At 40.1% G+C, this 13,219-nt stretch overlaps 1 protein-coding gene across 5 annotated transcripts in view; it reads right to left on the bottom strand.

The window, feature by feature from the left end:
• The window catches only part of USP32 (ubiquitin specific peptidase 32), a 148,763-nt gene that overhangs the window by 87,171 nt on the left and 48,373 nt on the right, over nucleotides 1-13,219 (bottom strand). For all 5 annotated transcript variants that reach the window (XM_074974367.1, XM_074974364.1, XM_074974362.1 and 2 more), the window contains exons 3-4: nucleotides 1,728-1,833; nucleotides 642-760 (exon numbers count right to left, since the gene is read on the bottom strand). In XM_074974367.1, the coding sequence (XP_074830468.1) occupies nucleotides 642-760; nucleotides 1,728-1,833 (225 nt within the window). The remainder of the gene's footprint in view (nucleotides 1-641; nucleotides 761-1,727; nucleotides 1,834-13,219) is intronic.

Genomic DNA, 13,219 nt, shown 5'->3' with positions numbered 1-13,219 from the left:
TAAAAATCTTATTTCCCCCATAATATTCCAGTGGCCAGCCACCAGGTGAAGAAGATCAATACCCTTCATTCTTTTCAGATGCGATCACTCTATTTAGGGTAACGAGTGTGCTAGCCGGACCACTTTCTGACTCAGTGATGCAACAGAAATCTTTATACTAAAGTCTTGCCAACATGGTTGTTCTTAGTACTCTATCTGAAACCATCATTTTTAAACAGAAAAAACACTGCTAAGTAGAACTTCCCTCAACTTCTTTGTGAGTAAGATTATACCACTGTCCTCAGAAAGAAAATAATCCCTGTACACACTAGACAAGGAAACCCCCATTAACAACATCTGTGTTTAAACTACAGTTGACAGCATGGTTTTAACCACAAGTACTGATCTTGCAAACACACATGTAAAGTTAAGCATGTGTGTAAGTGCTGGATGATCAGGGCCACTGCATAGGCCCTGTCTGCTCCTATTAATGGCAGTTGCATTTGTGGATTTACAACTTTTAAAGCTTGGAATATATACTGTATTTAAACAGTTATTTTATAAAAATATGCATGTATATTGCAAAGAAAATAAACTGTCCAATAAATTAGTAATACGTTCAACTCTTGTAAATTCAATGCATTGAACATTGCACGACATACCTCAGAGAAACATCTCTTGAGCGAATCTGGGATTTTTCCATCAACAATGTGAAGCATCCGCTCCATCTCTTCACGGACAACATAACTCCCAGATTCATTGGAAAAGAGACTGAAAATGTCTAAGTAAAAAAGAGAGATTAAACCAAATGTAATACAAAAGTTGTGCTGATTTTGCAGTTAAGCTTTCAAAAATTCTGTTCAAACCTGCCTCAGGCCACGTCAACACTACCCGCCAGATCAGCGAGTAATGATCGATCTATCGGGGATCGATTTATCACATCTAGTGTAGATGCGATAAATCGATCCCCGATAGCTCTGCTGTCGACTCCGGAACTCCACCAGGGCGAGAGGTGGAAGAGGAGTCGACGGGGGAGCAGCAGCTGTCGATCCCGCGCCGCGAGGACGCGAAGTAAGTGATTCTAAGTCTATCTAAGATACGCAACTTCAGCTACGAGAATAGCATAGCTGAAGTCAACATATCTTAGATCGATCTCCCCCCCCCCATAGGGTAGACAAGGCCTCAGAGTGCCAATAACTGTCTGGTAATTGAAGCACAAGGGTCTTATTTAGGCTCATTCCACCAAGCTCTGGTATTGCTCAATAAGGGGTTAACAAATATTTCCTTCTGTATACTATTACCTACTAGCCAAAGGAAAAGCAAATATTGTTGAGTCAAATTAAGAGGAAGACAAATTAACAAACCTCACTACGCAGATGTTTTAGATTAATGAATATTTTTCAAAAAGAACTGAGACCGTAACTTTCTCACTTTTCCTTACAGAATATCCTCAACAGCCTTTCAACAAGATCCAGACACACTTGGGCATTCACTATGTAATGTCAGATCATTTCACTTTTGTTAAGTGCTGTAAACATAAAAATCCTGAGTGCATCTCGAGATGTGCATTGTTAAAAAAAAAAAATCTCAGTCTTGATTACTTAATTAACTTGTGCTCTGAGTTGCATATAAAAATCTAGATCTACATATTAAAAACCTCAACTTAATCTTTGCTTTATAAAAGCATGTTCTACATGTGTTGTATTCTATGCACCTTGTTACTCTGATTACACGCACTTGTTACTCACATTTTGCTTTCTCTTCATCTCTGCCTCTTGTTAGTAGGACTAATCCCACTATCAGGTTATTGAAGTGTAGCCCTTTGGATGTTCCCCCAAATGAACAGTAAATGACCTAGAAGTAACAAAACAAAAACCGTTAGTTTCATTCTTTAAATTATGGAAGGGAAACTCAAAAGTGTGTGGATGAAAAAATAAAAGCAACAAGCTGTGTTTGGGTCCTGGTTTTTGTTTTAGGCTAGTCACCTTCTATTCAAGTAGAAGCTTTTCTGATCCTTGTTAGTCACATTAGGTTTGCTGTTGTTTCCTATCAATGCCTATAAAAGGGTCTTTCCAAGATATCTTAAATAGTCCATCAGGGAAATAACATCCTCAAGAGTAGATGAGAGCAAGCCATAGGGATAACAGAAAGATTACTGAATACAAACAATTCCTGCCCATCTACCCTTCTTTTTTTTCCCCCTCTTTAAACTGAGAGCAAGTTAACTATTTCCCTTGTGTACAAGGAGAAACAGTCAACAATGCAGTCAATAGTCCAGGCCTGTGGGAAGAGACTGCTGCCTGGATTAGGAGAGGAGTGTAAAACAGGAGTTGGAACCTGCTCCATGCTATCACCTATGGGGAGAGAAAGAACCATGATTGTCCTGCCAAAGGAATTCAGGCACACCCACATTTAGGGCACACTCTTTGACCAATATGCTCCATAGGAGAGGAAGGCCTCCACAACAGAAAAGAAGAAGCAGGACCACCTCAAGACACAGCTGCCTGAATGGGTAACTTGGCTGGGTCAGGGAAAGATCCTAAATTAGTGGCTCTACCAACACAATCTGAAATACACAAAAGACAGCCCACTGTCAAGGACAGGACAGGTTTTATTATTTAGTGGTTGGGGTGGCTGTACTACCGGTAATTACTGATCACAAAAAAATGGCTGTTTGAAAGCTCAGAAATTTGGAATAGTAGCAGCAATCCCAACAGAAATAGATTAGTGGACAAAATGCAGGCAAGAAGATTCATGGTACAAACAAAAGGCAGTTTATTCCAAGGTTCAACAGTTTATCACATGTTTCAGAGTAACAGCCGTGTTAGTCTGTATTCGCAAAAAGAAAAGGAGTACTTGTGGCACCTGAGAGACTAACCAATTTATTTGAGCATAAGCTTTCGTGAGCTACAGCTCACTTCATCGGATGCATCCTGTGGAAAGTGTAGAAGATCTTTTTATACACACAAAGCATGAAAAAAATACCTCCCCCCACCCCACTCTCCTGCTGGTAATAGCTTATCTAAAGTGATCACTCTCCTTACAATGTGTATGATAATCAAGTTGGGCCATTTCCAGCACAAATCCGGTGGGAGAAAACCTGGCTCAAAGCTGTATCACAGACAGGTTCAAGGACAACAGCATAAGATTTAGGAGCAAGAAGAGCAGTTGTCTGATGCTAAGATGGAGGTTCCCAAAAAACAAAACTGAAGAAAATTTGGAGGGCAGGGCATTCCCATGCTGTCTACGGCAGATGTGGATTTATGCCCTCTAACTCTTATGGGGAGATATTATAAAGTCATTAAGGAAAGGAAATTGTTGTTCCATCTCATGGAATGGCAGCTAGATTAGTCATGAGCTGCTTACACAGTCATTGACAAATTTCTGTAATGTTTATAGCACCAGCGAGATGTTTTGAAAGATAATTTGACTGCATTTTATCTGAAATAGTTTCACTATAATTAGTAACTGCTGTAACAGCCCTTTAAAAGTCTTGTCTACAGCAGATTTGTGGGAAGTCTCCCACTGCTGCCCTTCCACCAGTGACAGCAACACAGTGCTAGTCTACACAGGGGTCAAGTGTTCACTTATGTTTATATCACCATGTTTTCTAGACTTACTCCAGAACAGGATTTGGTAACATGGTGCTAAAAGTGCTAGTATCTTGCCTCTATCAGTACCATCATAATTACTACCAGCAGTGGCTCTGCACCAGATAGATGTCCAGCAAAACCTCGACAAAGCCTTACACACTATGTCAGATGAGCTCTATGCCACTCTCCACCAAAGTATTCTTTTAAATGCTCTCCACTGTAGTTTAAGAGACCCATAGGTATGTGAATTCAAATGATATTATAGTACAGATGGAGCACATTCTAAGGAAACCATTAAGTACAACCTTCAATTTCATTCCACTGCTGGTTGCATAATGCTACAAAAATAGATTAGCTTCCCAGAAGATGCTTGGATCATCCTCTTCTATTCAACCCATTTCCAAATGCTCCAGGCGGTACATTACAAAAGCTAAATTTGCGCTTATTTGGATAAACTGACTGTAAATGCTCCGTGCACGCTGTCAGAGTTCTAAATTCCACACTTCCTACTCTTAATCATTTTGATTCCATAAGAGGTCTTCAAGGCTATACTGCATATGTAGGTCATTTACCTTTAGCAGTGAAAGGAAATAATTCAGAGCATTTAAAAATATGCTGTTAGCTCATCTGATCAGGTGAAAGCAATCGTAGCTTTCAAGTATTAATATGGTTACTTTCAAATGAAAAAAAAAAAAATTCTGGATGCACCAGGAGCTATAAAAACCGTGTCTCTTAAATATAACAATCAACTGAATTTTACAGGAAGGTCACTGTATCAAGTTAATAGCGGGGGTGGGGGGTAGGTGTTTGTTTCTTTTTTAAATAAAAAAAAGTAAGTAACTCTTTTGGATGGGAACCCAGATGTAACTGTCAACCGGCAAGTATGTGAGGAAAGTTCCAAGTTAAACTAAATTAGATACATATATATTAATGCTTCTCTCAATTAAATCTCACTGAATTTATTTTGCTAAGACACTTTTCTAAACTGAAGAAAATCCACGAGGGCAAGTCCAAACACTCCTTAAGCATGTAGATCGCGTAAGGCCTTTTCATTCTTAAAACCCTGTAGGTAAATGCTGTCCATTTTAGACAAAGCATGCTCTTTACAATTCGCAATTCCAACATTATACTTTTCAGACCTGCTTCCAAACAGAATTAGAAGCAGTACTCCTGGCAGAATCATGCAGGCTAGAACGTAAGAGGGTAGGTTCTTAGGGGGAAAATAAAATAAAATAAATAAAAATCATCTTCCCTTTCACTACGCGTGGTGAAAATCTTTCTTCTCCCCCGTGTGTCCTACACAGGGGAAGATGAATGGCAGCTGATACGCACCAACTTGGACAGATACTAAACAATAACTATGTGTAACAGGGCTGACCATAGTCACCTAAAACAACTTCATATTAAGTGGTACTAATGTCTCATTTAGACACGTAGCTTGTCACCTCACCCAGAAATAACGGAAGTGTGAGTGACTCTCTAAAAGAGATCCAAGACGTGGACTGAGCAGTCCTGAGGAACTTATGAGCAAACTAGCCTCAGGAGATGGCTAATTTCTTTGTGATTAAAGACAAAACCTCAGGACAGGAATGCAGTTTTGACAGTACAGACTTACGGACTTTTTCAGAACTTGCTAGAAAAGGCACCTGCTCACACAGTTAAAGTCGCTAATGTCGCTGTGGTACAGATACTTATTTTATTATTGGAAGCCAAAAGTACTAAGATTTGGTAAACACCCCACGAGGCAGCAATGGACAACTGTATTGTTCTAGACCAGTAGCCAATGTATGATCCTATTGTAAAAGTACAAGTGTAGAAAGACTGGAAGCAATGCTGTCATGATGTGTCATAAGCATTACAAAGTGTTTCAGAGTAGCAGGCGTGTTAGTCTGTATTCGCAAAAAGAAAAGGAGTACTTGAGGCACCTTAGAGACTAACAAATTTATTTGAGCATAAGCTTTCGGGAGCCACAGCTCACTTCATCGGATACATTCAGGGGAAAATACAGTGGGGAGATTTATATACATAGAGAACATGAAACAATGGGGTGTTCCCATACACACCGTAACAAGAGTGATCACTTAAGGTGAGCTATTACCAGCAGGAGAGCGGGGGGGGGGGGAACACGACCGTTTGTAGTGATAGTCAAGGTGGGCCATTTCCAGCAGTTGACAAGAACATCTGAGGAACAGTGAGAGGGACGGGGGGGGGGGGGGGGAGAAAATAAACATGGGGAAATAGATTTACTTTGTGTAATGACCCATCCACTCCCAGTCTCTATTTAAGCCTAAGTTAATTGTATCCAGTTTGCAAATTAATTCCAATTCAGCAGTCTCTAGTTGGAGTCTGTTTCTGAAGTTTTTTTGTTGAAGAATTGCCACTTTTAGGTCTGTAATCGAGTGACCAGAGAGATTGAAGTGTTCTCCAGCTGATTTCTGAATGTTATAATTCTTGACGTCCGATGTGTGTCCATTTATTCTTTTACGTAGAGACTGTCCAGTTTGACCAATGTACATGGCAGAGGGGCATTGCTGGCACACGATGGCACATATCACATTGGTAGATGTGCAGGTGAACGAGCTTCAGATAGCGTGGCTGATGTGATTAGGCCCTATGATGGTGTCCCCCTGAATAGATACGCGGACACAGCTGGCAACGGGCTTTGTTGCAAGGATAGGTTCCTGGGTTAGTGGTTCTGTTGTGTGGCTGCTGGCGAGTATTTGCTTCAGGCTGGGGGGCTGCCTGTAAGCAAGGACTGGCCTGTCTCCCAAGATATGTGAGAGTGATGGGTCGTCCTTCAGGATAGGTTGTAGATCCTTGATGATGCGTTGGAGAGGTTTTAGTTGGGGGCTGAAGGTGACGGCTAGTGGTGTTCTGTTATTTTCTTTGTTGGGCCTGTCCTGTAGTAGGTGACTTCTGGGTACTCTTCTGGCTCTGTCAATCTGTTTCTTCACTTCAGCAGGTGGGTACTGTAGTTGTAAGAATGCTCGATAGAGATCTTGTAGGTGTTTGTCTCTGTCTGAGGGGTTTGGAGCAAATGCGGTTGTATCATAGAGCTTGGCTGTAGACAACGGATCGTGTGGTGTGGTCTGGATGAAAGCTGGAGGCATGTAGGTAGGAATATCTGTCAGTAGGTTTCCGGTATACGGTAGTGTTTGTGACCATCGCTTATTAGCACTGTAGTATCCAGGAAGTGGATCTCTTGTGTGGATTGATCCAGGCTGAGGTTGATGGTGGGATGGAAAATGTTGAAATCATGGTGGAATTCCTCAAGGGCTTCTTTTCCATGGGTCCAGATGATGAAGATGTCATCAATGTAGCGCAAGTAGAGTACGGGCATTAGGGGACGAGAGCTGAGGAAGCGTTGTTCTAAATCAGCCATAAAAATGTTGGCATACTGTGGGGCCATGCGGGTACCCATAGCAGTGCCGCTGATTTGAAGGTACACATTGTCGCCAAATGTGAAATAGTTATGGGTGAGGACAAAGTCACAAAGTTCAGCCACCAGGTTAGTCGTGACATTGTCAGGGATACTGTTTTTGACGGCTTGTAGTCCATCTTTGTGTGTCATGTTGGTGTAGAGGGCTTCTACATCCATAGTGGCCAGAATGGTGTTTTCAGGAAGATCACCGATGGATTGTAGTTTCCTCAGGAAGTCAGTGGTGTCTCGAAGATAGCTAGGAGTGCTGGTAGCGTAGGGCCTGAGGAGGGAGTCTACCTAGCCAGACAATCCTGCTGTCAGGGTGCCAATGCCTGAGATGATGGGGTGTCCAGGATTTCCAGGTTTATGGATCTTGGATAGCAGATAGAATACCCCAGGTCGGAGTTCCAGGGGTGTGTCTGTGCGGATTTGTTCTTGTGCTTTTTCAGGGAGTTTCTTGAGCAAATGCTGTAGTTTCTTTTGGTAACCCTCAGTGGGATCAGAGGGTAATGGCTTGTAGAAAGTGGTGTTGGAGAGCTGCCGAGCAGCCTCTTGTTCATATTCTGACCTATTCATGATAACAGCACCTCCTTTGTCAGCCTTTTTGCTTATGATGTCAGAGTTGTTTCTGAGGCTGTGGATGGCAATGTGTTCTGCACGGCTGAGGTTATGGGACAAGCGATGCTGCTTTTCCACAATTTCAGCCTGTGCACATCGGCGGAAGCACTCTATGTACAAGTCCAGTCTGTTGTTTCGACCTTCAGGAGGAGTCCACCCAGAATTCTTCTTTTTGTAGGTAATGTGAGTGGACAAAATGGGAACAACATACTGTTTCATCTTTCTAAGATAAACTCAGCACGCCATCTGAATAGAAGCTGACTGAGTTAATTACTGAAATTATAATGTTATAAAGATCTACATTTAGAAATTTGGTAATACACACTTCACTAGAATAGTTCAGTATTGGAAGAAGAATTTAATATGCACTTTGTATATTGACTTTTTATGAACAAAGTTCAAATGATACAACAAAATATAGCACAGAAAACCCAGCAAGAAATGGCCTGGCGCACATTACAACAGGTAGCTTGAAACGGGATGGCTATCATCATGACAAGACAGGGAAAGAATACTACTTTGCTGGTGTCAACAAATTTCCATTACAGATTTTGTACATGTCATCCTGCCTTCATTCACAGAGTGTACACATGAATGTACAAACTGAAAAATCCAGTGACTCTTTGCCAATTGTTTGTGTAGGCAGCTATGTAACTTGCATCCTGCACTTTGCAGTCTTACCCTTAAGGCTACTAGCTTGTGTTATCAGTTGTTCAACTGAATTCTGGAAACCTCTTAAGACTTTTGTTGTACCAATGCTATTTTGTGGAAGACTGGAATCCAATTTTTAAATCTTAGTCTGGTAATAGAGTACTAGTACAATAACTGTGTGTTTAAAAAGTGTTATATATTGTAAATTGAGACAGGAATGTCCCTTCTTTCTATTACCTTTCTGTTTTATGAGTTAATAGAAGATTACATTTAATGCATTGCATAGCTACAGCTACTTTCTCCCTTTATAACACTAGAGTTAGTGTGAAAATAGATTTATGCCTGTAAGAAATTACAAGTTTGGCATTAAAGATGTCTTCACTTCTGCTCTGGTTTCTTAGAATCTGATTTGTGCTTAAAGGGATCACCTGTCTTTTGTAACTTTTTGCTAATTAACAAAGTTTCACAACTTTTTTGCAGTATAAACCAAACATGATCCCACTTGTCACTGGCAAATTTCCATTTACCTAAATGTTTTCTGCGATGAAAAAGTTGACAGAAAGATAGGACAAAGTTAGGATTTTCTTTTAAAAAAGCCAGAATTAAGAAGTCTGGAGGAATTTTAAAAGGGGATGCTTTCTTTGTAACAGATTAAAATGTGCAGGGAAAGAATTGCTACTAAATGGAAAAAATGCAATAAGCCCTAAAAACAACTAGTCTGTCAAAATCCAGAAACCTTGTTCCTCAAAAATGACAGTGTCCTTAGTCCTTAATTTACCTATAGCATTCATAAGGCACAGACACAAAGGACTCCCCGTAATACTACAAGGATAATGAAAAATGTTCCTTCTAGTGTCATTAAAATAAAGACTACAACTCACAATAAATGTGTGGATGTTAACTAGGAAAGAGTTTCCAAATGGTTCAGGAACTTTGACAGAGAGCCCAAACATTAGCAAATCAGTGACATACTCCAACTATAAAATCTTTTCACACTATTTATCTATGCACTATATTTCACAAATAATTAATACAACAAACCAAGTTTCTAGACTAAGTGTTTTTGGAGATATTTAATGAAAAGTTAGAATTTTCAAAACATGGACACCTGTTAGTTCCAAGTTCTAACAACTTATAAATATTTTCAGATTAACTATACATCATATCTCTCTACTCAGACAAAAATAAATTTTCAAAGAGTACTTGGAGAAAGTGAGAGATCAATAAAAACCTAGCCACAAATGTAGCTACAATGAAGGGACTGTAATCATTCCATAATAAGAACTGCTTACAGTACTACTCATGGCTTTTAGATCTGACAAAAAGGCAAGGCTATTACTTAAGGCACCTTTAATAAAGGAGATCTAAAGTGCTGACCTCTATCATCTGAAGTTTAGATTTTTTGTTTTTTAGAACCATTTTTCTTGCCTAAAGTCATCAAAATGCAAATTAGACTTCACATCTGGCCTAGCAACAATTCACTTGGGTTTTTTCCCCCCATTTAGTTTTCTGCCTCTAGGAATACTGTTCCCCCCACCCCATAATAAGAAGTGATGAAGAATAAAACTTACTGTTGTACACAATGGGCAAAATTCAGCTCTGGTGTAACTAGGTCCAATTCCATTGAAGCCAGAGGGTGTGTGCCAAATTCAGTCCAATTGTAACTTAAGGCATCATTCTGGTTTTAACTTTTCCTTCTTTGCCTGTATATTATCACTATTGTTTTCACATTACACAAAAAGGACATTTGTTTTTCTATTCCAATTTTATTCCATTATGCACTTAGCACCCTACCAGAGACAGAGGAGTTGACAAAGCAGAATTAAAAGTGGAGAACCTAAGGGTATGTCTACACTGGAAACTTCAACGCACGCAGCGGGAATGCTCCCACGGCAGCACTTTGAAGTGCACATGTGGTCACGCGCGAGCGCTGGGAGACAGCTCTCCCAGCACTCCACCTCCACAAGGGGATTAGCTCCAAGCACTGGGAGTGTGGCTCCCAGAGCCTGTCTACACTAGTGCTTTAAAGCACTCAGACTTGCTGCACTAGGGGGGTGATTTTTCACACCCGAGTCAGCAAGTTAGAGCGCTATAAAATGTAAGTGTAGACAAGCCCTAAGAAATAGATGGCTGGAAAGGAAAAGGCACTAAAAGAATTTCCTGTGTGGCCAAGTCTTTGCATTAATCAGGGCAAGAGCAAATCACATTCTATGTCTGGAGGCAAGAGCCACATACCTGGGCCATTATCTTTTATCATCCCTCCATATATTTTCCAGTGTAAAACACAGTTTTAAAACTGTTGTAAAAAAAATAAAGCACATCACTACTCATTTAAAAAATAGAGAGAAAAAACAAATCCAATATACTGAAAGAGCAAAATTGATGCCTTCACTGTGAAGCTCTGATTTATATGACACTCAGTATACTTAAGGCAACTTCATGTGCAGAGTCTATCATACCTCTCGTGAGAGTAGGTGCGAAGTTTCCACCTTGCTTAACTAAAACCAAGCCTAGCAGACACAAAAATACCAAGGTCTTCCAGCTGGAGGGGAAGAACTCAAATAAAGTGACAAATTTCATAATGAAACAGAAGTTAATACATACTGCACATCAGGACAGAAACATTCTTAACTGAGGGGAAGCAGTGGAGCCATGCCCATGTCCTCAGACTAGAGTTGTACACACCTAAGCTCTGATTTACATTTAGAACAGATTTCTGGGAGGTAATCTATTTTTAAAGATTAAAATATATGAATGGAACTTAAACAGCCCTTATTTACAATGGTTTTAAAAGACGGGGTTGGATGTAAGAGAGATGAAACCGACGGTTACTCAGTTATAGGACAGTGGTGTGACGAAGACCTGACATCAGCACCACATAGGAATTTTGTTTAATTTCAGAGGACCTTAAATCATTTAACTCATACTGAGGTTGGAATGCCACAGGTGGTCATTGTCCCCCAAATTTTCAAGGCTTGCCTGGGTATTTAGCTTTCCAATTTATTACCATCAACAGAAGTTACCCAGCCAAAATGAAATCTTTGAAAACAAAGCAAATTCAAGCTCAGGAACCACAATAAATGTCTTTACAGAAGAAAATCCACCTAACAATGTGTACAATCAGGTGGTGATCATTTTTATCGTTGGTTAAGTGGATACCACCCCTCTGGTCCTATATGTTTTATATAAATGTCATGTTCTCTGTGTATATAAATCTCCCCACTGTAGCTCACGAAAGCTTATGCTCAGATAAATTTGTTAGTCTCTAAGGTGCCACAAGTACTCCTTTTCTTTTTGTACAGTATGTGTATCCCATTTTGAGAGACTTGGTATCCTCATCCTGCACTTAACCACTAAATAATTATAAGCCCCAGACATTCGCTTACATAGACCATGAAAAAAGATAGAGTGGTATATATCATCTTTTCCAGTCCCATTAGTTATACTTTGTAATGAAAACATGTGGCAAGCCTAATGTAAAACAGCAGACAAAGGATTAATAAACAAGACCTAGCTCGATCCTCTCCAATGAAGTCTAATTTACTAAATTATTTCCAAGTCTCCCCATATTAAAAGCCACAGTCAGGTATTTCCTTCCTTTTTAAATCGCATTCTGCATATCCTTTCCACTTCAGGACAAATTAGAATCACTAATGCACCTCTGTCTTTTCTTCAATATACAAACAATTAAAAGCTAAGACATTTGCGACAGAGAACCCCTTTGAACAAATCAACATCACTCCTAGATTAGCCACAGGGCTTGCTACAGAGGGCTACTTTGTGGAACCTCCGGCCCCTGCGGGCCAAGAGAAAGGAGACGGAGGTCAAGTTTACACAACCAACTCCCATAGGCATGGTAGCAGCTTCACTCGCGCCACTGCAGCGTTTTAAATGTAGACCTGGCCCTATATCAAGTAATCAAACCTGAGCTGATGTAAGTATTTGGGCCAATAAGAGATCCCAAACCTTTTAATTTTCAGGAGACCCTTCACAGATAAGAACACATTGTTTGACTGGCCTGAAGTCAGCCCAATAAGCTCTTGTTTTAACTGATGCTATTAACGGCAATAATTCAGGCAAGTGAGACTTCCCAAGACCTTGAAAGTATAACTGCGCTTTGGTGAATAAATTCTGAGTGCAGTCCCATGACCACATGACTCATCTAGGGTCTCTGCCAACGAACACTTTCATCCCAGTCAGAGCAGAACTGAAGAGATGGGGGAAGTCAATGCTTAGAAAACCCCAGGAGCCTGTCAACGTCCAGTGGTGCTGAAAGAGCTCTGTAGTAACTTACAACATGAAATGTTGTTAAGTTCATCTGGTTATGTGTTTACACAAATCAAACTGGTCGTGTTTAGATTTTCACCATTATTATTTTAATTTTATTTTATCAGTGATCATTTAAAAAATACATTTCTACAACAATTATTTACTAACTGGCCCCAAGCTCCCAAGATACTGCTGACAACAGATACGTTGCAACTGGATTCAAAGCTAAACATTCTGTTAAACAGTACCAGACAAACATGTGGAGATAAGAAATAGGGGCATCTAAAGTATGTGCTTCTCCCTGGTCTCACCTGCAGGGGTAAATAATGATCAGGCCTTAGGAAATCTTCAGAGGATGATCATATCCCAAACTGGAGAGAGAGATGAAGATTGTGGGAGACAGCCCAAGCATGCTTTTTCCATGAAGGTAGTCCCTGAATAAAACCATTTTTTTATTTCATGTGTAGCGGTTTGAAGTAAACACGAAATGTTGCACCAAAAGGTATTATTCAGAAGACATACTGAGTTTAAGATTACAACTTCTTAAACTGAGTATGTCTTCTAAATACCACCTTTTGGTTCAACATTTTGTGTTTACTTATTTTTTGATATCCTGGGTACGTGTTTAGTGTTTTTGAAAGATGCTAATGAGCAGCCTGGAAACTGAAAGTTAACAGCACGACAGTTA

The sequence above is a fragment of the Natator depressus genome, chromosome 17 (assembly GCF_965152275.1).
Source record: "Natator depressus isolate rNatDep1 chromosome 17, rNatDep2.hap1, whole genome shotgun sequence".
Classification (NCBI taxonomy): Eukaryota; Metazoa; Chordata; order Testudines; family Cheloniidae; genus Natator; species Natator depressus.
This window is presented reverse-complemented; position numbering and strand designations above follow the sequence as displayed.